Raw genomic sequence first — 25,239 nt, forward strand, 5'->3', positions numbered from 1 at the left:
TCAGGAAGAGGAGACAAGATTAATAGATGTGGACAATATTGGAAGTTTTAGACTATTTCGAAATTAAGATACACTTGCTTCTCAAACTATATACAGCACGCATTTTTAATTAGAAGAAGAAATTAACAACTTTAAAAAATATGCATGTACTAATATCAGAATAATAGTTTAAATTGTCCACTAAAAAGCTTTGGGTTGCACACTGACCACATTGTTTAGGGTGCTGCTAGATGTTAAGTGAAACACACAGATAATACAGTGATGTATGCTCTTGTGTGAACAACTTTCTGGCCTTACCAGTTGCTACATGATGTTTGAACTTGTGTTTTCTGAGGGTAGGTGGGTGGGAGGGTGTGTGTGTGTGTGTGTATACGTATGTACTTGTCTGTTTTCCAAGAAGTACCCCTTCAAAAAAACTTTTAAGTGAAATCCTGGTTGGAAATATCAGCATCACCTGAGAAACCTTGATGGAGGTGGAGCCCAGTTCTTCACCTGGGTGCAGTTCAAACAACGTTTGGCAGTGTCTGGATCATCACTAAGCAGGATGTTAGCTCTTCAGGCATCACTGAAATTGGAGACAGTAGACAGTATCTTTGTAACTAGTGGGTATAGACGTGTCTGAATTTGGAGCTCATTTGCACTCTTTATTTCAAGAGTAAATTTTATTTTTTCTAACACCTGGTTAATAGTTATGCAAATGGAAGAAGTATATTAATGGCTTTTTCCAATTTACTGAACATCTTTTTATTTCTTATGAGAAAATTGATTTTGATTTAAGAGATTTCTAGGCCCTTAATCATTTAAAATGATATGACTATTATCTCAGGAACATTTATCTTGGAGTTTTTTTATATGAGGTTTTAGACCTGTTATGATTTGAATTTTACCTTTTCAAACAGTGTAGGCTATTAGCTACAGACTTATATTTTCACTTCTTCATACTCCCATCTAAATGCTAGGTAGATACAGGCAAATATTCTTGAACTTCTAATGCTGTTTGTTTTGAAGTACAGTCATTCCTGCAAGTTGTCTTTATCTCTAGGTTTCTGGTGCTGCACCTCCTAGACCAGGAAGTAGTTTTGCTCATTTTGGGTTTGATGAGCAACTTATGCACCAGATTCGGAAATCTGAGTACACACAGCCCACTCCAATACAGTGCCAGGTAAGTAAAACATATTGAAAGAAAAATGAACTAGAATGACATTGTGACTTTTTTTTTTTTTTAACAAGTCAAAGCAATGAAAGTTTAGAACTGTATTGACATGGATAGAATTTTTGAAACGTTTAAAAATTAAAGAGCAAAAGTGAATTTTTTACCACTCTTAAGAAGTTGCTGGCTGTTCTCACCTTCTCAGGTGGACTGCATTCTGTCTATGGAATGTGTGTCTTTCTAAATAAACTGCTTTCACTTTACTATGGCTGGCTCTTGAATTCTTTCCTGTGCAAAGCCAAGGAAGGACCCTCACTTGGCAGCCTGTCCTAGGAACTTGCCTGCGACCTAGGACATGAGGTGGTCTTCTCCCCCTCCGCACTTTTCCTTTGATTATAAAAATGTAGTCTGCTTAGTTCTTGGGGCAGAGCCCTCTTGCCTGCCCACTTGTGTCTTTCACAAGCATCCTATATTAATAAATCTACTTAACCTATTTTTTTAAAAAGTTGCTGAGGGGCTGGGAAATGTTCTTTTGTGTCTGATAAATGTCTTGAAAATATGATCTGAAGAAAATAGTTCATTAGGCCTAGACCGAACAAAATAAAATTTGTGCATAGAGAAGTTTAGCGCTGTCGATTATGAGGATTCCTTTGTCCATGGCCTGAAAATTCTCTTAACTGAAAGGAATAGCTTCTGTTTCTCATTTATATATGGATTTTATTCATTTCTATGCAGTTCAGTATGTGGATGAGACAGTCTCTACCTTCACAAGGGGGACAAATTTTTTAAAATTTTAGCAATGATAATATTTCCTACAGGTCAAGAAGTTAATGGGAATTCCAGGTATTTCTTGTTATTCCATAGCCAGTATGCATAGCCCAGGACATTTTTGTTCCATTGGAAATAAATGTCATTAATAGTCATTTACCCTTCCACAGAATTTCCTTCAGCACATCTTTAAAATTGAAAGTTTGGAGTGGATTTTTTTTTTTTTCTTTTTCTCTAGGGTGTACCTGTGGCATTAAGTGGTAGAGACATGATTGGTATTGCCAAAACAGGCAGTGGGAAAACTGCGGCCTTTATCTGGCCCATGTTGATTCATATAATGGACCAGAAAGAATTGGAACCAGGTGATGGACCAATTGCAGTGATTGTGTGTCCTACTAGGGAGCTTTGTCAGCAGGTATGTGCTTTGTGTAGAAGCCCCCCTCCATATGTTAACTGGTAAGGGACTAGCCAGTCAAATGGGTAGAATTACCAGGAAACTTTTTTTTTAAATTGTAGTGAAATACACAAAATTTACTATTATAGCCATTTTTAAATGTACCGTTAAGTGGCATTAAGTACATTCACATTGTTGTGCTACCAGGAAACTTCTGGAAAATATTATGTGTTATAGATTTTCTGTATAACCAAATTAATATGGGAACTGTATTATAAGTTTTCCTCCTGGGTTAATTCATTCTGTTTGGTAGAAGGGCAGTAACAGGGTCGGGAAGAGAAGTGAAAAAGAATAATCACAACAAGATTTTAGATAGCCTGTTAAGATATGATAATGGTACTCTGTTCATTTACTTTATAAGTAAAATTGTGTTTTTAAAGCATTTTCTAGCTTTTGATTTTCTATTGATATCGCATTCTGTGTGTTTTTCATAGCTCCCTTTTGGGTTATGACAGAGGTATCTGTTGTCACAGTTTGTTAATATGTCATTATGTCAACTTTGTAGATCCACGCAGAATGCAAGCGGTTTGGGAAAGCGTATAATCTCCGATCAGTGGCCGTGTATGGAGGAGGGAGCATGTGGGAGCAGGCCAAGGCCCTTCAGGAAGGGGCAGAGATCGTTGTCTGTACACCAGTAAGTATGTCTTGGGTTTAAATAGCTTATCAGCCTCTCTTGGTATGAAAAAAAATGGTTAGTTGTTGGAGGGCATTTCCCCTAAAATGTGGTAAAGCAGGGTTAAGAATACTCTGATGCAATGACAGCTGGTGGCTTTGGTTTAATTTTGATTGCTAGCCTAAAATAGCAGTCCAATAAGATTCTCTCTGCTGTGAATTGCCCTCTATAGCAAACAGTTTTTCTTATGCTCTCCTAGAAAAGGGATCCATGCTTACTGAGAGCACCAAGAATCAGAAAGTTGTTCAGGGTATGGTCAGAACTGCCTAGAAGATTGTAGTTTAAACATTAAAACCCATTAATAAGGCTTTAACTTAGGTAATTTCAGAATGCCTCACAAAAAATAGTTCTGACCATCTTTCCACAATTTAAATCAAAATTAATGTAAAGGAAGAATCCTGTTGAGTTTTCAGATTTTCTGTTCTTTTGGGCTCTGTAGTACGTAAAGTCTGAGGCTGACTAGTGTCTATTACGGTCTAAGACTGGAGTATTAGCACTTTTGCCAGGAGTGGAACTCTAGAAAGTTCTTGTAAATGCCTTTAATTATACAGTCGGCCCTCCACATCGGCAGGTTTCCCTGTTAGTTTCACCAACCAAGGATTGAAAATATTCAGGGGAAAAAAATTCCAAAAAGCAAAACTTGAATTTGCTGCGTGCTGGCAACTATTTACGTAGCATTTACGTTGCATTAGGTATTATAAGTAGAGATGGCTTAAAGGATACAGGAGGGTGTGTGTAGGTTGTATGTGCAAATACTCCTTCATTTTGTTTAAGGGACTTGAGCATCCTCGTGGGAGGTGAGTGTGGGTGATCCTGGAACCAGTGTCCAGCAGACACTGGGATGACTATGCTTACTATTCATTTTCTGGATCTCATAGGGTCGACTTATTGATCATGTGAAGAAGAAAGCTACCAACCTTCAAAGAGTCTCTTACCTTGTATTTGATGAAGCAGATCGAATGTTTGACATGGGATTTGGTATGCCTTGAATACCAGTTTCTTCTGTCCCCGTCCTCATGATACTAGTTTTTTCCATATCTTTCTAGACTTAATTTTTTCTCTGCACGAGAGAAGCTAAAAATACTCCTGGATAGGATTAGACCATAGAGATATTGCTAAGACATTAACTATTTTTAGGAGTTTTTTCAGGAAAAGTATATTGGGCTTAACTGGGTTGAGGACATTTGAAAGTACCTGTGAATATAAGGGGAATATCGTCTCTAGGCTTTATTTTTATTCATATGCCTTTGTGGAGGTCAAGGTCTGTGTTCTTAGGTAGGTGGATGTCATATCATTCAAGGCCTTTTGCTTTCCTGTCCTCCTTGACTTAACCAGCTGTGTGAGAATTCTAAATAGCTATCTTTATGGATTGGATAATCCCTGGGCCCAGCCAATGGTGCTGGGGTAAGTGTTTCTGAGTTTCATACTGAGTGATAGGTCTAGGAGTTCCAGAATTTCCTTAATTCTTATAATGTCTCATGTGAAGATTTTTACTAAAATGACTTTTCCCAGGCATCCCAAACTGTCATACAGAGGTATGATACTAATTTTACTGTTCTGCTTCTTCCAGAGTACCAGGTGCGATCCATAGCAAGTCATGTCCGTCCTGACAGACAGAGTACGTATGAAGCAGTTTCATTAAGCCATGTTTGTACTCAGAATAAACACCTATTTATTTTATAAGCACTCACAGCTATGGCAGCAAAAATGATCACGTGTGTTCTAGTGAGGAACCATAAAGGGGAAGATAATGCTGGGGGCAGGACCTTAGAGATCATTAGATAGAACTTGCTCATTTTTATAGATGATGAAACCAAGGCTGAGGATTTCATTACTTGCCCCAATTCATAAAGTTTTATCACTGGCTAGAGGCAATACACAGTGCAGATATGCTGATTTGAAGCCAAGAGCCTTTCTCTGAACCATGCTGACAACCCCTGTCTTAACTGAAAATGCATAAAGTTAGAATAAGGGCAAGTTTTTTTTTTTCCTTAGTGAATTTTTAAACTAAATTTAAAGTTCAGGTGGGTTTATTTTTTTAAAAACTGAGCAGTGTCAGTGGGAAGCTTAGTGGGTATTCAGAAAAGAAGTCATATTGTTTCTTTAACAGAATTTACTTTACCTTTTAGCTCTCTTATTCAGTGCAACTTTTCGGAAAAAGATTGAGAAACTGGCCAGAGACATCCTGATTGATCCTATTCGTGTGGTGCAGGGGGATATTGGAGAGGTAACCCTAAGCAGGGCTGGATAGGATCCCAGTGGGTTATTTCTCTTACTATGGTGACATGGAATTAATTTCTCACTATTGAGAAAAAAATGTTACGCATTTACAGATGAGGCAACATGTTTCAAATTTGCTTTAAAAACACCAGGGTTGGGGGGAATAGGTGAAACGTGATTGGCAAAATGTTAATAATTGTTGAAGCTTGGTGATGGATACATGGGAGTTGATTTTGCTCATTTTACTCTTTTTGAATGTTAAAGTTTTTTCCAGAATAAAAGGTTTTTTTAAAAAAAATATTTTGGGGGGGAAAAAGCAGGTTTTGCCCGAAAGACTACTGGTCAGTTAGGATGGAACTGACATCATAAGTGATTGTGGGAGTAGGCCTGCACAGCGCGGAGTGGGGAGATTTGAAAGGCCTGTTGAAAATGAGTTAAAGGTTTTTTTTCCTTACCTATAAATATGTCCTATGTGGAAAATTTCTCTGAATTGTGATTTGAAAATCAATTAAGGCTGCTTTGAGAATTCCTTAGTTTGCTTGGTGTATTTATTAAAGTTCTGTGCAGTTAGCTTTTTGACATTGTCTGCTTTTCATCACTGAGTGCCTTCTATGTGCATGTATGAATTGTACTAGGAACAGTAAGTGGGAAGGACAGAAGAGAAGCTTACTGTATTAGGAATAATCTGAATAGGCGTATAGAGAAGTATTGAGCAAAGCACTGGGGCTTACAGATTATTATATGTACACGTTAGGGGAGGTGGAGAGCACTGTAATTTGCTAAGGGATGTAAAATTTGAGCTACACTTGACTTGCTGAAGAAAGGCCCAAGGAGAAGAGGGATTATTCAAGGTTCTTCCAGATGCGGGTAGAAAATGTGATGGCTGGTCCTAATTCACGTGCCCTGTGGCACAAATGTCGCAATTATCTTTTTCATTTATTTCTTTTCAGGCAAATGAAGATGTGACTCAGATTGTGGAGATTCTGCATTCTGGGCCTAGTAAATGGAACTGGCTCACCCGGCGTCTAGTGGAGTTTACCTCTTCAGGAAGTGTCCTCCTGTTTGTTACTAAAAAAGCCAATGCTGAAGAGCTAGCCAATAACCTTAAACAGGAGGGTCATAGTCTTGGCCTGCTCCATGGTGACATGGATCAGAGTGAAAGAAACAAGGTTATTTCAGACTTTAAGAAAAAGGACATCCCAGTCCTCGTGGCCACAGATGTTGCAGGTAGGGTATGAATTTCCCCAGTAACCATGCTATAAGGGTGCTCTGTCCTGCTATAGAAGACCTTTAATATCTGAGGAGGCTGATTGAAGGCACTCTGCTGGCCTGGCTGGCCACATCCTGTGGTGCAGCAGTTCAGAGCACAGTGATTACAGTCTGGAGCTCTGGGTACCACTTTTTTTTTTTGCGGTACGTGGGCCCCTCACTGCTGTGGCCCCTCCCGCCGCGGAGCACAGGCTCTGGACACGCAGGCTCAGCGGCCATGGCTCACGGGCCCAGCTGCTCTGCGGCACGTGGGATCCTCCCAGACCGGGGCACGAACCCGCGTCCCCTGCATCGGCAGGCGGACCCTCAACCACTGCGCCACCAGGGAAGCCCATCACTTTTCATTTAATGTTCCTCTGAAAAAAAGAATCCCTGCAGTTGGAAGACACTTGGGGAAGAAATTGTTTACAGTCACATCGTGGGCTATGCCCCTGTTGTGTGTCTGAATATAGTACATATCTTACATTGATTATTTAGTTTGGCATACTTCACTCAAGATCAGAAAAAGTTTTGAAGTTTGATTTTTGAGTTTGTTCTGCTGAATTTTAATAGCTACCCTTAAAAACTGGTATTTTCTCGCAGAAAGGAGATCACTTCTCAGCTTCAGGACACATTTGATGTTGGTTTTACTTTTTTTTTTTTTACATATTTCTGGTTCAAGAGTGAGGCCACGGCAGGTTATTGATAGTAGAAGATAGATGTCCCTTACACACTAAGTTGACCCAGCATCATAGAATCTACGATAGTGGCATTTGTTCTAGAAGGGCAGCTCACATGCCTGTATCTCAGCACACCAAATCATGTACTTAGATAAGAGGAATGTGGGTTCTTAGGTTAGCATTTGGGGGACACCTTGGTGTTTTGGCTCCTGATAAAGAATAAAAGAATTTTGTTTTTTATTTCAGCCCGTGGTCTGGACATTCCTTCAATTAAGACTGTCATTAACTATGATGTGGCACGAGATATTGATACCCATACGCATAGGATTGGCCGAACAGGACGAGCGGGTGAGAAAGGCGTGGCCTATACCTTGCTGACACCCAAGGACAGCAATTTTGCCGGTGACCTTGTCCGGAACTTGGAAGGAGCCAATCAGCATGTTTCCAAGGAACTCCTAGATCTGGCCATGCAGGTGAGGGGCTAGACACACTTCAGGTTGCTCCAGGTTGTAAAACTAAGCGAAAAAATTTCAGTATGCCAGAGGCAGATAACATAGAAACATGACAGTAAAGTTGGGCAGGCAGCACTTACGAAGTATAGATTGGTATTGTAGGACATTAAAACTCATCTGGTCTGTCCTCTCATCCTCTCCTTTCAGCAGCATTTATGTTGAAACTATTCCTTTGTGCTAAAATCTGTCCCTGTGACATTTCTTTCTGCTTGCCCCATGTCACACTTGTGAGCAAATTTAATATCAAAGAAAGCTACTAGTCTCCTCACTGCCCTTTTCCCCAAACAGTTTTTTCTTTGGGGGCTAAAAATGTATGATGCCTTTAAAAAAAAATGTATTTCACTACTTCTCAGACCTAGATCTCAGACCTTTGACTACACTGCTTACCCATTTAAAACTGAGTGAGGCATTCTACTGAATTCAACCTTGAGTTGTCTTAATACACACAGTCCCCAAATTACAAATGGATTTGTAGAGACTGATAGTAGAGACTTAGGTGTTTTTCAGATTCATAGGCCAGCCTACAGAACTGTTCACCCATAATGCAGTTGTACTGTGGTACTGCCTGTGCTTCCAGACCTGGGAGTAAAGGACCTGCATTGCAGGGGAGAGTAGAATAATCTTTCCTTTCCTTTCCCGGAGAGCCAATCCTGAATTAAATACAAGATGTATTTTGTCTGTGGCATTTTCCTACATCTCATTGTGCCTCAGGCTTTCTCTGATCTCAGACTGATCAGCTTCCCTGATTAGCACCTTGCCCAGCCTGCCCTACCTTTCAAGTACTTTTTTTTTTTAATAAATTTATTTTATTTTTGGCTGCGTTTGGTCTTCGTTGCTGTGTGCGAGCTTTCTCTAGTTGCAGTGAACAGGGGCTACTCCTCGTTGCGGTGCGTGGGCTTCTCATTGCGGTGGCTTCTCTGTTGTGGAGCATGGGCTCTAGGCGCGTGGGCCTCAGTAGTTGTGGCTCGCGGGCTCTAGGGCGCAGGCTCAGTAGTTGTGGCACTTGGACTTAGTTGCTCCGCAGCATGTGGGATCTTCCTGGACCTAGGGCTCGAACCCGTGTCCCCTGCATTGGCAGGTGGATTCTTAACCACTGCGCCACCAGGGAAGCCCTCAGGTACTTTTTGAGTGTAACGTGATTGTCAGATAAAGCTCTGACCACCCCCAGAGATGTTATATATAGATTGTCTGAGAAATAGAGAATAAATTCATTTCCCTCAAGGAAGTTAGAAATGGCCAGAGTAACTGCTCTGCATTTGAGGTGTATCTTAATCACTTCCCTTCCTGGAGCCCCTGAAGGAAGGAAGGAGCAGTAAAAGGAAGCCTTAGATAAGGCTCCTGACAAATATGACGGATGAAGCTACCAAAAAGAAGCTAAGCTGTGGTACCTATGAACAGTTCCTCCTTTGCTATAGATACATTCGCAAAAGATGAAACACAAAGTTCTTCCCATTTAGTTTCCTTTTTGATCTCGTCCCGTTCCTCTGGGCGCCTCTTCCTCCCATGTCTTAACCTTGAATTGTGTTCAATGCAGAATGCCTGGTTTCGGAAATCCCGCTTCAAAGGAGGGAAAGGGAAAAAGCTGAACATTGGTGGAGGAGGCCTAGGCTACAGGGAGCGGCCTGGCCTTGGCTCTGAGAACACGGTGAGTCCCCGGTGTTAGGATTATTCTTGTCTGAGAGCCTCTTAACGTGTGACTTTCTATTGAAGAAGCACCTGTGTGTCCTTGACTGACTAGGCGTGCTCAGGATACCAGTTTAGATTAGCAGTGGTTCTTAAACTGTGGTCCCTGGACCAGTAGCAAATGCAAACTCGTGTCCCACCCTAGACCTGGTGAATCCAGCTCCGGAGGTGGGGCCCAGCAGTCTGTCTACCAGCCCTCCAGCACTGGCCTAGAGCGGAGGGTCACTGTAAACTCCAGCTACAGCTTGTAACTAAACTCAGGAATGATTCCGACATTCTGGGAAATCGAACCAGAGATATGAGAGCTAGCTTTTCTCACAAAACAGTAACAGAAGCTCCCCCTGACTGGCTTTCTTAACTTTGTTTCCTGTCACTTTCTTAAGCCAAGGAAGAAAGCTGCCAGTCTCCATGTCTGCATCATCATAGTTAATGTGGTGTCTGTTACATAAAAAATCTGTCCCCATGTTACAGTGATGATGATGTGGGTCAGGCAGATAGAACTGGACGTGTGCCAGGGCCAGCCCAGGCAGCCGCACGTTAGCTCAGTCTCCACAGCCACTCAGAGTACGTGCGGAGGATAAAACTGAGGCACCCAAGGTTACACTGTGCTGGGTACTGAAGCTGAGATTTCACTCTTTAGGGTCTGGACCTGGAGCCTGAGCAGTCATGTATGTGCTGTACTGCCTTGTGGCCTTTTCAGCCTTAACATAATTTTTATATAATTACATAAACATGTTTATATTTGTGTCTGTAAATAATACCAAGTGATCAGCTTTGGGCATAATCTGACCTCATTTCTGACTATTAGGGTTAGTTCCCAGAAATAGAATTATTGGGTTGAAAGGCATAAGCATTTTTAAATGATTCATTACCGTGCCTTTTCTCACATAGCATAACTTTCTAAAAATTTCCCATTCCCATTTCAGCTCCCACTTCAGTTTTCAGTATATTGAGGCCTAGTCTGTGGCAGTGGGCTTTCCTACTTACTCTTCCATCCTCATGAGTGTGTTTATTTTTTAGGACCGAGGAAGTAACAACAATGTAATGAGCAATTATGAGGCCTACAAGCCCTCCACAGGAGCCATGGGAGATCGGCTGACGGCAATGAAAGCAGCTTTCCAGGTCAGTCTGAAATTAAGCATTTAGTTAAGAGCTTTCACTGGTAACTCTTGGGCAGTGATGAGGGGCCCTAGTCTTCCTGAGATGGTAGCTGGCCTCGTAGACTTGATGTTTGCTGGCTTTAGGTAGGGCCTTCTCCTGTTTTCAGTTTCGAATGTCACCGTAACTGCAGCTTACCTAGAGCTTCAGGTGTAGCGGCTAGAGAAACCCCTCTTGCTGGTCATCTACTTCAGTCATGCTCAGGGCCCTCATCCTACAGCAGGATTGGTGTTCCCTCCCTGCCTTAACAGCCTTCAGGGCTCCAAGGCTCTTGTAATCTGGTTGAGAGTAATTGCCATTTTTTAGCTAAGACAAGTTTGATTCTGTGTCTCTTGTGAACTCTGAACCCATCATCCTTCTATACCTCCAGTTAGCTAGCTGGCATCCGGTTAACTAGCTGGGCCATCAAGTTTAACTTACTGTCTTACCCACTGTTGTTGTCTCTCTTGTAGTCACAGTACAAGAGTCACTTTGTTGCTGCCAGTTTAAGCAACCAGAAGGCTGGAAGCTCTGCTGCTGGGGCGAGTGGATGGACTAGTGCAGGGAGCTTGAATTCAGTTCCAACTAATTCAGCCCAACAGGGCCATAACAGTCCTGACAGCCCCATTGCCAGTGCCACCAAGGGCATCCCAGGCTTTGGCAGTACTGGGAACCTCAGCAGTGCCCCAGTGACCTATCCTTCTGCCGGAGCCCAGGGAGTCAACAACACAGCTTCAGGGAATAACAGCCGAGAAGGGATTGGGGGTGGCAATGGGAAAAGAGAGAGATATACTGAGAACCGGGGTGGAAGCCGTCATAGTCACGGAGAGAGTGGGAATCGGCATGGCGATAGCCCACGTCATGGAGACGGTGGTCGCCATGGAGAGGGATACCGCTACCCAGAAAGCAGCAGCCGTCATGCTGATGGGCGCCGTCATGCTGATGGCCATCCTCATGGAGAGAACAGGCATGGAGGAGGTGGAGGCAGACATGGAGAGAGCCGAGGTGCAAATGATGGTCGGAATGGTGAAAGCAGGAAAGAAATTTGTAATCGTGAAAGCAAGATGGACCCCAAGGTGGACAGCACCAAGATGGACAAGATGGACAGCAAGACAGATAAGACTACTGATGGCTTCGCTGTCCCCGAGCCACCCAAGCGCAAGAAAAGTCGATGGGACAGTTAGAGGGTATGTGCTGAAGCGTGAAATCAATTGTCTTTTAATTTTATTTTTAGAAAGACTTTTGGTAACTAGGTGTCTCAGGGCTGGGTTGGGGCACAAGGTGTAAGGACCCCCTGCCCTTAGTGGATAGCTGGAGCTTGGAGACATTACCCCTTCCTCTGGATAATTTTCCAGATGTTTTCTTGGGAAGCTGCTTTGGTCCTTAGAAGCAGTCAGAGTTGGGCAGCTTCTTTTGGCTCTGGGTGAGTGTCACGAAGGTCAGTTGAGGATACCTTGGAAGAAAGGGCCTTATAGGGCACAAAACTCACTCTAGGTTTATATGTAGTACATATTTTTTACTAAATGTCACCTTAAAAACACCTACAAATAAAATTCTTTTTCTGTGGCTAGTCAGGCCCCATTTGAGACAGGCTTCTGCAGCCTAGTCCATGGAGGTGTTAGGGACGTGCAGCAAAGCGCTTCCCAAACATCTGCAGGTTAGGGGAGGGGTCTGATTCTAAGTGAGAGTTGTTGATGCTCAGGTTTCCCAGCCAGGTTTGTGTCCAGTCCTGAGACATGAAGCAGCAGCCTGCCAGATCCAGAGTCCCTACAGCTGAGGGGGGAGAGAGAGAGGGTCCTGGAAACAGGACTGCTCTGGGTCTGAAGTGTTGCTAAATTTAAAAAACAAAAACCTGACAACAGCTTTTAAATTGTCTTCTCCTATTTCGTTGTATTTTTTTTAACTTGCCATAATGGTAGGAAAATCTTTTGCTGAAATGATTTTGATGATTTTTGTTCTATCTATCTTGTTTATAAAAGGAAAAGAAATACACATACATCAAATTTTGTGACTTTGTGAAGGTTTCTTTAAGATGTGCATTCCTTTCTGCTTGCTCTAGTAAATGTTTTACTATTGGGACCTGTGGATTGCTTGTCATTTCTACTTCACCATGAGTCGGGACATATTAAATATGATTTAGAACAGTGCACATGTGAACACCCAGATGTTTTTTGAGTTATCAAGTTACCAGGAACTAAACTGTTTTCAGACATCTATCAATCAATCATCCTGGTTTTATTCAGATGATAATGGGGGAAGACTTGAAAGGCCCACTTGCCCAACAATAGACTACAGTGAATGCCACTGCACCACTGAACTTCGCCTTAGGATCTAAAAATGGTGTGACTTCTCGCCCAGCACCACAGAAGGGTTGTGGGCTCTGACAGCACCGACAAGACATTTTAGCGGGGCTTTAACGGGAGCCCTAACGGGAGCCCTTTCTTCCAGCCAGGAAGATGTCCCCCTCACTGCCCAGGGCCACCACGAGTTCAGGTACCTCAAATCTGTCTCTTCAGACGACTGCCGTGCAGGCAAGGGTGGGTAGGGCTGGTACGAAGGAGGCCAGAAGCCACACCGAATCGCTCCTCGTCCTTACAGCCAGTCCCTCAGAGGTTTTGGTGGCTCCGCTCACTTCCGCTTGTGCTTTTTCTTCTGCTCCTTCCGTTGCTGTGCTCTTTGGTCCTTCTTCATTCTCGAGTCCACCACCTTGAAGTGACCTCTGACCCCAGCTGGCCGGCCCACTTTGCGGCCCACACCTTTTTTGGCTACAACATAGGTGACTTGGCGTTTCTCCTTTCCAAGCCCAGCTTTCTTATAGAGACTGTAAATGGAAGACACAGGTTAGAGACTTTCTGCCACTCCTTCACCCCTGTGTACCTTTGTGGGTGACCCCCCTGCCCCTCACCTTCGAAGCTGTGCCGCTTTCTCCCGTTCTGAGATGTCCACTGTGTTGACCACAGCTTCTGCCTTCTTCTTGGTTTGCTCCAGCTTCTTCAGCATCTGTGGGGGGTGGGGGTGGGGGAACCTCAGTCAGGTTGACATCTTTTCCTACCCCTGCCCCACCCACCCAGAATCTCAGGCAGCCCCGCTGCTTACCCTCCGTTTCTTCCTGGCCTTGGCCTCAGCCACTTTCTTGATGGGACGTGCATTGATTTCCCGCCAGCGTTTCCGGTAATGCTCCACCTCCTTCTTATCAATAGGCAGTTGTCGTATCCTGTGCTGCTTTTCCTCCTGCACAAACCAGTCTGGAAGCTCCCCCTCATCCTCGTTAAATGTGTACCTTGGTGGAGAGGACACCAATCTAGGCTTTCAAAGAAATCATTCCTCCCCTCTTCCTCACCCCACCCCTTCTCGGGACTTTGTGCCCCCTACCGGCTGAAGGAGTCATCTATGAGGTCCCTCTTGGCTTTTTTGGAAGAAGCAATAATAGCACCTAGAGCAAGGCCTTCAGGGTCCAGTATCCGATGTTTCACTAGAGAGGGAAGAAGGAAGGAAGTCAAAGCTCAGTCCCCAACACTGACCCCTCCATGTTGCCTCCCGTTCTAGTAGGTGCAGAGTTCTCGCCTGGGTCCGTGATAGGCACGACCTCAACCCCGACGTCATCATCATCTGACTTAGGCCCACGGCTTCGCTTCTTCCTGCCGTGTGGTTTCCAGCTGTGGGAGGGAGGAGGACTGTGCACGCATGTCCCACCGCTAGCCACACCACTCGGGCCCCCTCCTACTCACCTCACCCCTGGTTCTTAGTTAAAAATGCTTGGGGAACTTCCAGAAATCTTGCCACCCAGGCTGTACTGCAGACCACTCAAGTTAGAATCATCAGCGTTTAAAGTTCTCCATCTGCAGTCAGCTGCGAACTCCCAATTACAGAGTACTGGTCACAATCACTGCTTCCTCTTCCGCTCCTCTCCCGTCAGCTGCAACCACTCACCTCTCTTCACCCTCACTGCTCCTGCTGTCACTGTCAGAGCTGTCATCTCTCTCTTCCCCGCCAGGGCCCGTGGCAGCCTCTGCCCTCTCAGGGGCCTCATCCTGGCACGGGGGAGGTTTGTTCTCCATCTTCACACCGGAAGGCGGCGGTGGCAGCTGCTGCCCCTTGTGACGGCTCTCGTACAACAGCTGGGCCTGGCTGATCTCCAGGGCCTCGTCGGCATCATCCCCAATCCCGCTGAAGCCATCCTGTGATGGGGAAATCGTCAGGCACCCTTTGCCGAGGGAATGCCAGTCCTTTTCTGTCTTGGCCACCAGCCTCTGCTTACCTTTGAGAACCACAGGCTGGCCTGTTCTTCCTGCAGTAGTGCCTTTTCCTCCAATGGTACCAGCAATGGATTCTCTTCTTTTTCCTCCTCTTTACCATCTTGCACTTCAGCAAACCGTACACTGTAGACCCAAGGAAAGTGGGTGGAGGGTCAGTGCCCTGGAGGGCTTGCTGCTGCCCACACTCCAACTGGCAAGCCCTGCCACCAGCTCTGCTTCGGACTTGAGCTGAGGGTGCCCTGCAGACACCTCCCCACACCCCTCCCCCCCCTTACCACTTTTGGTCCTTTAGACTCTGAGGCTCTCTGACTCCTGCCAGCTCCTCTGGATCCAGGTCACTATCCAGAGGTGTATCATCCTCCTCAACATCTGATATGTAGACGTCATCTCTTGGCAGATCAGACAAAAACGTGTCTGCAGCACTCATGTCCCCCCGTGTTACCTCCGCTAACAACTGAGGTTTGACAGAGAAACAGAGGTCAGGCCGGGCACTAACAAGGTACATACTGCTATTTTCCTCCATATTCATCACCTTAGTTTATCCTCAGCAACACTAGAAAACACACTGTGTCAAGTACATAATGTTTTCTTTTACAGACAGGGAAGTGATAGGATTAACCATTTAAAACATCCCACTCTAGGCCAGATCGTTCAGCTGTGTCTTCTTCAGTGGTAGCAGAAACAGGTTTATGGAAAAGTACCCCACGGTCTAATTAGCGTCCGATTTTAAAATGTTCTAAAACACTGCTTTTTAAAAAATTACTTTCAGAAGGCACCTTATCACCAGCGAATAACATCTACAACTCTTGTTTCCACTGAATAAAGGAGCCCATGCCGTATACATCTTAACAGGAAGCACTGTTTCACTGATAAACCAGCTGTCAACTCCAAGATCTGTTTTCCTCGTGGCAACTATAGCTGCTATTTCTTGAATCACATACCAGGAATTACACCATCTTTTTTTTATTCCTTCCAAAAACCCTAGTAGGTAGGTCTATCATTTTCTTTTACAGATGAGGAAACTGAGGGAGAGAGCACATAAGTGGTAGTCTGCTCCAGGACCACCGTGCTCTACTGCCCCCTAAACAATACGAGCTGGTTACTACCTTCCCACACGAGAGCCACGAAAGCTCATTTTGTTTGTGATGCTGCTTTTACCAGGAAAAGCAGACTCTCCAGGATTCAGCAGAAAGCACCATCCAGCAGCCTGGTGCAGCAGGGTGCTAACTTGGTCTCAGTGAACTGAGGAACGCTGTTCCCCTCTTGAGGGAAAGTTTCCTCCATCACACGTGCTCGTAACCCAGGCACCCTGGCTGCATCGCCTATAACCTGAGCTTCCTGCAACGAGGGCCTCTGGGTTCTGATATTCTGGTTGTACAAGGATAAATCTGTGCCACACTCACAGCTCTCCCTACTTTCATCATTTTAGCGGTGTGCTCTTTCCTGGCCTTTGAGACACAAGGCTCTTGTTGTTTTCCCAGTCTCCCCATGTCACGTCATTTACGGGTGAAGACAGCAACCACGAGCCATGATCTTTCAGCACACTTACCAAAAAGACATCCAATGCTCCAACTCCAAATACCCAAACAGATCCTCCTGTCCCCTCAGTGGGCCCCAAACCCCGCCTCACCTGGTGACCCCGGATGGTGCGCAGGGAGAACATGCCAGTCTCCCCCTCGTCTGCGATGGAAACCCCGGGAAGATCCATCTTCAGCTCCACACGTTCCCGCTGCTTCCTCTGCTCACGCAGCAGCTTCTTTTTCTTCCTGAGGGTGTGGTTTGAGGAATTAAAGCTGCCCAGCTCTGAAGATATCCATCCGTGCCTTCACCCTCTCTCCCCATCTTCACCCACCGAGGGACTCTGCCTTGTGGTTCCCCAAGCTCCTCCCCAGCTCCCCTCACCTCTTTAACTCCGCCACCTCCTGGGCCTTCATCTCTGCCAGGGTCCGGTCCAGCTCCTCCTCCTCCGAGGGCTGCGGCCCCATCCCAGCTGCGGACTCCTCCTCCTCACCTTCCTCTTCCTCCCCTGAGCTGAGGCTGACAGAGTAGTTGCAGGAGTCGGTTATTTTCCCAGATGCTTCCCCTCAACACCCAGTCAACAACTGCCCTGGTTTAGCTCCCTCCTCACCTGATGTCCAGTGCCTTTGCTTGTTCTTTCAGTTTCTTGGCCACATACCGCCGAAGCTTCGTTCTCCAGTTCAGTAGGGACCTGCCCCAGAAATACCATTCCTGACCTTGCTGTCTCCTCCCTTTTGTCCTCACCTCCTTGTTTTGGGCCCATACCCCGAATTTCACGTTTGAGCCACATAAGTCCTAAGGTTCAGGCCCCCACCCCCAACCTCTAACACAGCAGCATCCTGTTCTCAGAGATCCAGCGTTACGTCCTTCAAGGGCTGTCCCCTGCCTTCGGGGCTCACGGCACCTATGCCCACCCCCAGTGCAAACCTGAGCTCCTTACGCCCCAGCACCCTGATATCCTGACAGCACGCCCGGATGTCCTCAGTGGTAGCTGGATGCCGTGCCAACTCTTCATCGTCTAGCGAGATCTGTTTGGGAGGAGGGAAAAGAGTCAGGGGAGATGTTCAGGCCATGTTTCTGGGGCTCCCTCGTACCCCTCGAGTCTGGGGACTCACTTCACTGGCTTTGGAAAGGAAGTCAACAGGGTTGGCAGCTCGGAGGAAGTCGGTGACTGAAGTTCGGTGATAGAGTGTGAGGTCACCCTCAGCATAGCCTTCAGCCTTAGGAAGGGAAATAATGAATGTTGAGCAGTCCCTTCTGGGGTGTCTGTAGGACTGACCAGGCCCAACCTCCCGAGTCCCAGGACCTGAGGGTGGCCCCCACTCGCCAAACGCACCTTTGGCTTCTTCTTAGTCACCAATTCAGTAACAGTCTTGGCCTGAACTTCAACCTCCTTGAAGGCAAATTTGGGGTCAAAGAATTTACTGTCGACCTTGTCAGGAGCCAGGAATCCTAAGGTAATAGGATATATAAGAAAGTGTGCTTTGGTAGGTGGGAGACTAAACCAACAGAACAAGGGAAGTTATGCCCACCCTGGCAGACTACAAAGATCTCCGCAGATTCATGACGAGAGGCTTGGGGCTTGGTGGCCTGGACACGGCGGAAGAGCTGCTGGAAAATCCATAGTAAGGGCTGATAGTCACGGGAACGGAAAACCTTTGTGATGAAGCAGCCACCACGGCCCAGAAAATCACAAGCCAAACGCAGAGCCATCAGTGTCAAATGGGCTGTGGGGGGGAGACAGTTAGCTGAGGACCTCTGCAGCCTGAGAGGGCATGCCCACCTCCACCCTCAGCTCCATGCCCCCCGATCCCGGCACCTTGTGAGTAAGCATCATGGACCCAGCTAGCCCCGACATTGGGGGCCCCGTCATTGAGCACAACATCAACTTTCCAGGTTTTCAGCTCCTTCCTCAGGGCCTACAGAGAAGGAGAGAAACCACAGCAACAGAAATACAGAAATGGCTACGAATGGAGCCCTTCATTCAGCCCTCTGTTGAGTGCCCACCACGGCCAAATCCTGTGCCATGGACAGGGGATACAACAATAGCAAAAATAACACGTTTGTTTTCGTGGAGCTTAGAGTCTACTAGTGAATTCGCTGGAAAGGATTTCACTGAAATCTCTGCACTTCCTCCAACTCCAAAGGCCTCTTTCCTGAATAAATAAAGGCTGGGTGGACACGCAGTATTATGGGCCTTGTTATATAGACAACATGCAGGCACTGCTCAAGGCATGGTTAACAGGAAAAACGTGCCTTCAGGGGATCAGGGTGGGAAGAGGAATGAATGTGGATGTCTACATATAAAGGGAACAGGAAAAGAGAGATTCCTATTACCTGCCTACAGCGTTCTGTTGTGATGTCCTCCTGGAGTGTCACCACATTGGGAAGAGGCTTGATTGGAACCAGATCCACTCCTAGAAGAAATTAGGGCAGAGTATTCCAAAAGGTTGTCTCAAGCAGGGAGAAAGGAAATGCAGAACACAGGGTCTCACACTCCCACCCCCTGGAACATCCAGGAGCACCACCTGTCACTCACCCACAATAAGGCTGGATACAGGCATAAACTTGGTGGCCACCTGCAGCCTATAAAAGAGAAGTAAAGATTAAAACACCCTGGACTGTCCCTTCCCCTCCCTCGGCAATGTGATCTCTCATCCCCGGTGTTAGGGGTCCCTGCTAAGTGCAGTGGAAATGAGACAGGCTGGGACCTCGGACCCTTTGCTGCAATGCTTGCACCTGGACAAAACTCCTCGAGCAACAGAATACAAAGAAACTATAAGGGACTAAACACTGCGTGCATACCCAGTTGGGGTGAATTATGGACAAGAAGACAAAAATTATGGACGCACACACAAAAAACACCACCCACTGTCACTTCTGAAGAGCTGGGAGCAAAAACAGGGTGTAGGCAGCAGGGCACTGCACATGCCCCCCAGCACTCAGCTCCACCAAAGGGGTGGGCAAACCACCTAAGCTGCCCCTCAGGCCGGACCCCCGACACACCCCCACCTTCACGCTATATAAGGAACCAGCCAGCCCCCTCCTTGGGGAGCTGGCTAGCAAGGGAACCTGCTACTTGTTTTCGCTCCTCCCTGCTGCAGCAGGGGCCCCAAGAAAACCTTGCCTGAATTTCTTGTCTGGCCTCTAGTCAAGTTCTATTGATTGGGGAAAACCAAGAACCCTGGTCGGTTATCAGCCAATCATATCATAAGTACACGGTCCAAATCTTTCCCCCTGCAGTTTACGTTCTGGGGAGTAGAGAAATCTGAGGTTGGTATTACTGTTTCCCTCCCACCCCAAATGCAACTCTCAAATCATCCAGGGCTGGAATCCAGAACGCTTCCATAAGGAGCGTCAGGTGCCGGGTGTTACACACCATCCACCTGGTGCAGCGCACAGGTCCAGCAAGGCTCGGGCTTTCTGCAGAAATTGAAAGCGGCGATTCAGCTGGATCAGCTTGAAAGCAGAGCGGGAACGGTAACCTGGAGGCGGCGACAAAGTACTGTAGTAAGGCCCGTGAAGCGCTTTCCCAGCGGGATTTCTGCGGCCTTACGACCCACCACCCTTTCTACGGAAGAAAAACTCAATATTCGGAAAGGGGGCGAACCGGCCAAGGTTGGTGGCACGCCCGCTCGCAGACGGCGCGAACCCTGACTCACCCGTCTCCTTTGCCAAGTGATAGAACTTGTCTCGCCGGCTCTTCCCGACTTTGCCTTTTTTGCCCATGGTGGAACGTGGGAGCGCCACTCAATATGGAGAGAAAGCAGAAATTGGGACGTCTCTTCCCGGAGCACTAGATTCCGTTCTTCGTTCCCCACTCGCCGTCGCACACACACTCGGAGCCTCAGCCCACACTACTCACCGCCACCCAGCACCCTTTCTACCACCCGTGAAGCGGCACGTGTGGGTAGCAAACGTATTTCCGCTTCCGCTTGCGTCGCTCGCGTCCCCGGCTCCAAGTTTTCCGCCATTTTGAGCGTGGCCACAAAAATTTTCTGTCCCCAGGTTTTATAAGTTGGAAGCTGGCACCAGGAGAAATGGTTACTTTAACCAAAACCGAATTTCTGGAGAGTAATATTTAGGAGTTCTGCTAACCCTTTTCAAAGCTCCTGATCTCGCGTACCGCCGCCCCTCCCCTCATGGCCCCTGTTTAAGTTACCGTGTGTCCTCACACCCCGCCCATTGACCCGGAACTGTTCTCTGCCTTGGTTTTCGGTCCCCAAGCCCCTGCTTCTGCGCCTGCGCGCCAAGGCGGCTCTGATGCCGGCCGCGGAAGAGGGAAGATGGCGCTTGACGGACCAGAGCAGGTATGGCGGCGGTGGTCGGGCGGGGACTGGGGCTGGATGCGAAACAGGTGTGATCCGAGGTGGGCAGCCGGTCGGGGCAAGAGGGTGGGGGGAGTGGGGGTGGGTGGGCCAGTCTAGACTGGGCCCTACCTGGGACCGGATCTGCTGTGTCAGCGCCGCCCCCGGCGGGTCAAGGCAGGGCCGGGAGTGGAAGACCCGGTGGAAGCCGAGTAAGTGAGAGGAGCGGTGGGAGCGGGAACCCACCCTTCCGCGAGTCGAGGGAGTCGGGGGACACGTCCTTCCTGCTGGCTCCTCCTGTAGTAATAACACCTGGGGTTTGTGTAGCGTTCCCGGGTGTGTCGTCTCTTGATCCTCCTGAAAGTCTTAAGAGGTAGGCACCGTTCTCATTCTGTTTTAGTTTAGTCACGGGAAATGGTTCCGAAGAGATGGAGTGAGGGCTTAGAACCCAAATCTTAAATCTCCGAAATCCAAGCTGGAAGTAGCTTTATCCCTTGGATGTTTAACCTGATGGTAACTAATTACACTGTGTCTTCAGATGGAGCTGGAAGAGGGGAAGGCAGGCAGTGGACTCCGCCAGTATTATCTGTCCAAGATTGAAGAACTCCAGGTGAGAACGGACTCCAAAGGTCCAGAGGGAGCTAGAAGGGGGATGAGGGATTGATGGAACGGATTTCTGCAAATCCATATAATTCCACTGGGGGCGCAGTGGAAGAAGTAACAAGCCAACGGTATAAAGTATATGAAGTTAACAGCCTCTTCTTGTTCCTCTCAAGTCCCATCATTTTGAAGGTAGTATTCACAGTTCATTAAACATCTTTAAAAGTCAAATTTTAACGTAAAAGGTACCCCCAGCCAAAAGTCATTCTTCTTAGAAGAAGCCTGAATGAGAGGGTTTCTTATAAAAGAGAAGACATAGGATCAGAAGATGAGATTTATCAGAGGAAGGGTTGGGGCAGAGTGAGGGAAGACAGAATTGAGGAGTCTGGACAATGCTGATTCCGTAGGACTGAATGAAAAGGAACTGGACAACCCAGTGCTCTAGCCTAAACAGGGAGCAGGGACCACAGAAATAAGGAAAATAATGTCAGTTGGATGAAGGAGAGCCACAAGGAAAAATTCTGAACTCCAGGTACATTTGTAGGTATCATATTTGGTTTGTCACTTTTTTTTTAGAAGAGACTATTATATATATATATATATATTTTAATTTATTTTTATTTTTGTCTGTGTTGGGTCTTCGTTGCTGCACGCGGGCTCTCTCGTTGCGGCGAGTGGGGCTACTCTTCGTTACGGTGCGCGGGCTTCTCATTGCGGTGGCTTCTCTTGTTGCGGAGCACGGGCTTCAGTAGTTGTGGCTCGCGGGCCCTAGAGCGCAGGCTCAGTAGTTGTGGCGCACAGGCTTAGCTGCTCCGCGGCATGTGGGATCCTCCCAGAGCAGGGCTCGAACCTGTGTCCCCTGCATTGGCAGGCGGATTCTTAACCACTGCGCCACCAAGGAAGTCCGGTTTGTCATTTTTGAAATGCATTACGTGTGCTTTCATTTGTTCCTCACGTTAGTCCTGAAAAGAGGCAGGATAGGTGATGCTTGCAGTTGGGTAACAGATCTAGACCTTTTACATAGCTTTCATTGGCTTTACCCAACTGTTATTGCCAGCAATGGGGCTAGAACTTAGGCTTCTGACTCAGAGGTCTTCCCACTCTACCATGTTACCAGTCTGCAAGAGACTGACTATGTGAGCCAGCTGTTAATTCTTCTCCACTATGGTTTGTTATTCCTGGACCAGTATTAGACAAGCAGCCTTTTTTCCTGTGGTTGTCCTACACTCCAGAGGGACTCTTGGAGGATAGGATAGGGTCGTTAGAATCATATTGGAGAATCTGAATGGAGAATGCAGGTGCCTTGTGCTCCTTCCTCGCTTAGCTCATATCAGCCTATGAGGGTTTCGGCCAAGATCTTAACCGCCTACCGTTTTCCACCCTTTGCTTCTTGTCCTCCACAGCTGATTGTGAATGATAAGAGCCAAAATCTCCGGAGGCTGCAGGCACAGAGGAATGAGCTTAATGCAAAAGGTGAGGGGGAAGGATGGGAAGGCTGTGTGTGGGCAGTTTGAAGTGAGTCTTTACATTGGTGGCTGTTGCTTTTCCCAGTCCAAGGTGATGCTCTGTTTACATGCACATCTCTCTCCTGAGCCCCATCGTAATCTCCTTAAAGACATGAACTTTGACTTTATTTTTTTTTTGAGGCCTTCCCTTCAAAATTTTACAGCGGTGCTTAGTTCATGCATGTTGAATCAAGTCATAGGGGGGGACACCAAAGAATCTGGGTGGCCATTGTGTCTGTTTCGCATCTAGTTCGCCTGTTGCGGGAAGAGCTACAGCTGCTGCAGGAACAGGGCTCCTATGTGGGGGAAGTAGTCCGGGCCATGGATAAGAAGAAAGTGTTGGTTAAGGTAAAGGCAACATGACCCCAGGGACCAGCCGTTGCCCACTGCATTCCCATACCTTTGTGTGTAGTGAGGACACTGTTCTCACGTTACTGTAAGACTCGTGTCTTCCTGGGCGAGGTCGGTGATTTGGTGGCTGTCGGGGGAGGAAGGTCATGAGCCGTTGTTTCTCTAGGTACATCCTGAGGGCAAGTTTGTCGTAGACGTAGATAAGAACATCGACATCAATGATGTGAGTGCAGCTGGGGAGGTGGGAGGTGGGGGGTCAGCTCTCACCACACCACTTCCTGAACCTCTCTCTCCTCACCCAGGTGACACCCAATTGCCGGGTGGCCCTCAGAAATGACAGCTACACTCTGCACAAGATCCTGCCCAACAAGGTAGACCCATTGGTGTCACTGATGATGGTGGAGAAGGTGCCAGATTCAACTTACGAGATGATTGGTGGCCTGGACAAGCAGATCAAGGAGATCAAAGAAGTGATTGAGCTGCCCGTTAAGCATCCTGAGCTCTTTGAAGCGCTGGGCATCGCGCAGCCCAAGGTGAGCAGGGCTTCTGTGGGAGGACCGTGCTGCTACTGTACATCTCCTGCCCCAGGCTGGATAGACTGGAGCCTGCTTACGCTGGCCCTCCCCGTGCCGAGGGGCTGGGGGAGAGATGCTACCAGGCCACCCAAGTGGTTTGGTTATAAGCTCCAGAAGGGGCCTTGACATTCACTTTTTTACCTCTAGCATCTAATACGGGATCTAGCACAGTGCACACACTCGATAAATGTTCATTGAATGAAACATGGAGGCCAGCTTTTTGCCCTGAGTCCTGTTGTTCTCTAGGGAGTGCTGCTGTACGGACCCCCAGGCACTGGGAAGACACTGTTGGCCCGGGCCGTGGCTCATCATACAGACTGTACTTTCATTCGTGTCTCTGGCTCTGAATTGGTGCAGAAATTCATCGGGGAAGGTAACTGTGGCCAGAAACAAGAAAACTATAAGGCGGCGGGGGCTGGGGGGCCCATCAGCTTAACGCCAGCTTGGCCTCTGTGCAGGGGCAAGAATGGTGAGGGAATTGTTTGTCATGGCCCGAGAACACGCTCCATCTATCATCTTCATGGACGAAATCGACTCCATCGGCTCCTCCCGGCTGGAGGGAGGCTCCGGAGGGGACAGTGAAGTCCAGCGCACGATGCTGGAGCTGCTCAACCAGCTGGATGGCTTCGAGGCCACCAAGAACATCAAGGTGCAGTGGGGTCGGCTGTGGGAGGAGCCACGGGAAGGCCCCGGGTGAGGCTGCAGCCTCAGGAAGGGCTTAGCTGACGCCACCTGCTCTGTCTACTCAGGTCATCATGGCCACTAACAGGATTGACATCCTGGACTCAGCGCTGCTCCGCCCAGGGCGCATTGACAGAAAAATTGAATTCCCACCCCCCAATGAGGAGGTTTGTGATGGGCAGCGCTGGCAGTGGCTCCGGCTGTGAGGGCAGGCCGTGGGCTCAGCCTTTTCCTCTCCCATCGCTAGGCCCGGCTGGACATTTTGAAGATCCATTCTCGGAAAATGAACCTGACCCGGGGGATCAACCTGAGAAAAATTGCTGAGCTCATGCCAGGAGCATCAGGGGCTGAAGTGAAGGTAATTGGAGGGCCCAAGGAAATGGGGGCAGCGGCAGGAAGCTCCAGGTTCCAGGGCACAGCCCCAGCGCCTATCTTCCTTTCCCTGCTCAGGGCGTGTGCACTGAAGCCGGCATGTACGCACTGCGGGAGCGGCGAGTCCACGTCACCCAGGAGGACTTTGAGATGGCAGTAGCCAAGGTACAGGCCTCCGTCTTTCCGCCTTTGCTGATGGTGGCTCTGGAGCAGTTGGGGATGGGGCACGTGTTCACCCAGTCTCTAACTTAAATGCTCGCTCTGTCTCTCCAGGTCATGCAAAAGGACAGTGAGAAAAACATGTCCATCAAGAAGCTGTGGAAGTGAGGCGGATGTCCTTTGTGTGGGTCCCTCAAATAAAGCTCTGCAGGACAAGACCTTGAGGACTTGAGTCTGTTAATGAGTGGCCGCACTGTTCAGTCACCAGGTCTGGGCACCACCAATAAACAAAGATTTATTTGGAAATTTCCAAACCTGCCAGAAGTGGCACTTGCCAAGCCCTAGGCCCACCCTCCTTAACAAGCTCCAAAGGACAATAGTCCTCGCCAT

The 25,239-nt window shown here is 47.5% G+C and overlaps 3 protein-coding genes across 8 annotated transcripts in view; 2 read left to right on the forward strand and 1 right to left on the reverse strand.

Annotated features, from left to right (window-relative positions):
• DDX42 (DEAD-box helicase 42) overlaps positions 1-12,604 on the forward strand; it is a 53,016-nt gene extending 40,412 nt beyond the window's left edge. For all 5 annotated transcript variants that reach the window (XM_022589136.3, XM_089901409.1, XM_022589137.3 and 2 more), the window contains 11 exons: positions 1,043-1,162; positions 2,157-2,333; positions 2,878-3,006; positions 3,924-4,023; positions 4,616-4,663; positions 5,175-5,272; positions 6,216-6,492; positions 7,440-7,666; positions 9,240-9,350; positions 10,409-10,510; positions 10,999-12,604. In XM_022589136.3, coding sequence (XP_022444844.1) covers positions 1,043-1,162; positions 2,157-2,333; positions 2,878-3,006; positions 3,924-4,023; positions 4,616-4,663; positions 5,175-5,272; positions 6,216-6,492; positions 7,440-7,666; positions 9,240-9,350; positions 10,409-10,510; positions 10,999-11,709 — 2,100 coding nt within the window. In that variant the 3' untranslated portion in view covers positions 11,710-12,604. The remainder of the gene's footprint in view (positions 1-1,042; positions 1,163-2,156; positions 2,334-2,877; positions 3,007-3,923; positions 4,024-4,615; positions 4,664-5,174; positions 5,273-6,215; positions 6,493-7,439; positions 7,667-9,239; positions 9,351-10,408; positions 10,511-10,998) is intronic.
• On the reverse strand, positions 12,486-20,711 carry FTSJ3 (FtsJ RNA 2'-O-methyltransferase 3). Its single transcript, XM_022589138.3, has 20 exons — positions 19,962-20,711; positions 19,679-19,784; positions 18,839-18,885; positions 18,637-18,716; positions 18,119-18,218; positions 17,832-18,026; positions 17,636-17,751; positions 17,415-17,519; positions 17,227-17,327; positions 16,910-16,990; positions 16,684-16,818; positions 16,412-16,547; positions 15,057-15,235; positions 14,784-14,904; positions 14,456-14,703; positions 14,090-14,181; positions 13,898-13,997; positions 13,622-13,805; positions 13,431-13,525; positions 12,486-13,346 (listed from the first exon to the last, which is right to left on the reverse strand). Exons 1-20 carry the CDS (start codon positions 20,026-20,028, stop codon positions 13,154-13,156), a joined length of 2,481 nt encoding a protein of 826 aa, XP_022444846.2. The 5' UTR covers positions 20,029-20,711; the 3' UTR covers positions 12,486-13,153.
• On the forward strand, positions 20,515-25,065 carry PSMC5 (proteasome 26S subunit, ATPase 5). Of its 2 annotated transcripts, XM_022589142.3 has the most exons (12): positions 20,515-20,609; positions 21,145-21,216; positions 22,610-22,679; positions 22,962-23,059; positions 23,229-23,285; positions 23,365-23,595; positions 23,884-24,010; positions 24,096-24,286; positions 24,387-24,485; positions 24,566-24,676; positions 24,769-24,855; positions 24,964-25,065. In XM_022589142.3, the coding sequence occupies exons 1-12, from the start codon at positions 20,586-20,588 to the stop codon at positions 25,015-25,017; spliced, it is 1,221 nt and encodes a 406-aa protein (XP_022444850.1). In that variant the 5' UTR covers positions 20,515-20,585; the 3' UTR covers positions 25,018-25,065. The 2 variants fall into 2 exon arrangements, with proteins under 2 accessions (XP_022444850.1, XP_089757542.1); XM_089901416.1 differs by lacking the exons at positions 20,515-20,609; positions 21,145-21,216 and having other exon boundaries at positions 21,595-22,679.
• Positions 25,066-25,239: the final 174 nt, after the last annotated feature.

The sequence above is a fragment of the Delphinapterus leucas genome, chromosome 19 (assembly GCF_059928025.1).
Source record: "Delphinapterus leucas isolate spDelLeu-1000000601 "Yukka" chromosome 19, BTC_Dleu_Yukka2, whole genome shotgun sequence".
Taxonomy (NCBI): Eukaryota; Metazoa; Chordata; class Mammalia; order Artiodactyla; family Monodontidae; genus Delphinapterus; species Delphinapterus leucas.

What these genes read in the sequence shown, in the direction of transcription:
- FTSJ3 (XM_022589138.3), bottom strand. Translation starts at nt 20,028, where the DNA reads ATGGGCAAAAAAGGCAAAGTCGGGAAGAGCCGGCGAGACAAGTTCTAT. An exon ending in TGACTAAGAAGAAGCCAAAG is followed by an intron (nt 17,520 to 17,635) that starts GTGCGTTTGGCG and finishes TCCCTTCCTAAG; the next exon opens with GCTGAAGGCTATGCTGAGGG. An exon ending in GCAAAGGCACTGGACATCAG is followed by an intron (nt 16,819 to 16,909) that starts GTGAGGAGGGAG and finishes CTACTCTGTCAG; the next exon opens with CCTCAGCTCAGGGGAGGAAG.
- PSMC5 (XM_089901416.1), top strand. Translation starts at nt 22,499, where the DNA reads ATGCAGGTGCCTTGTGCTCCTTCCTCGCTTAGCTCATATCAGCCTATG. An exon ending in AGAAGAAAGTGTTGGTTAAG is followed by an intron (nt 23,060 to 23,228) that starts GTAAAGGCAACA and finishes TTGTTTCTCTAG; the next exon opens with GTACATCCTGAGGGCAAGTT. An exon ending in GCAGAAATTCATCGGGGAAG is followed by an intron (nt 24,011 to 24,095) that starts GTAACTGTGGCC and finishes GCCTCTGTGCAG; the next exon opens with GGGCAAGAATGGTGAGGGAA.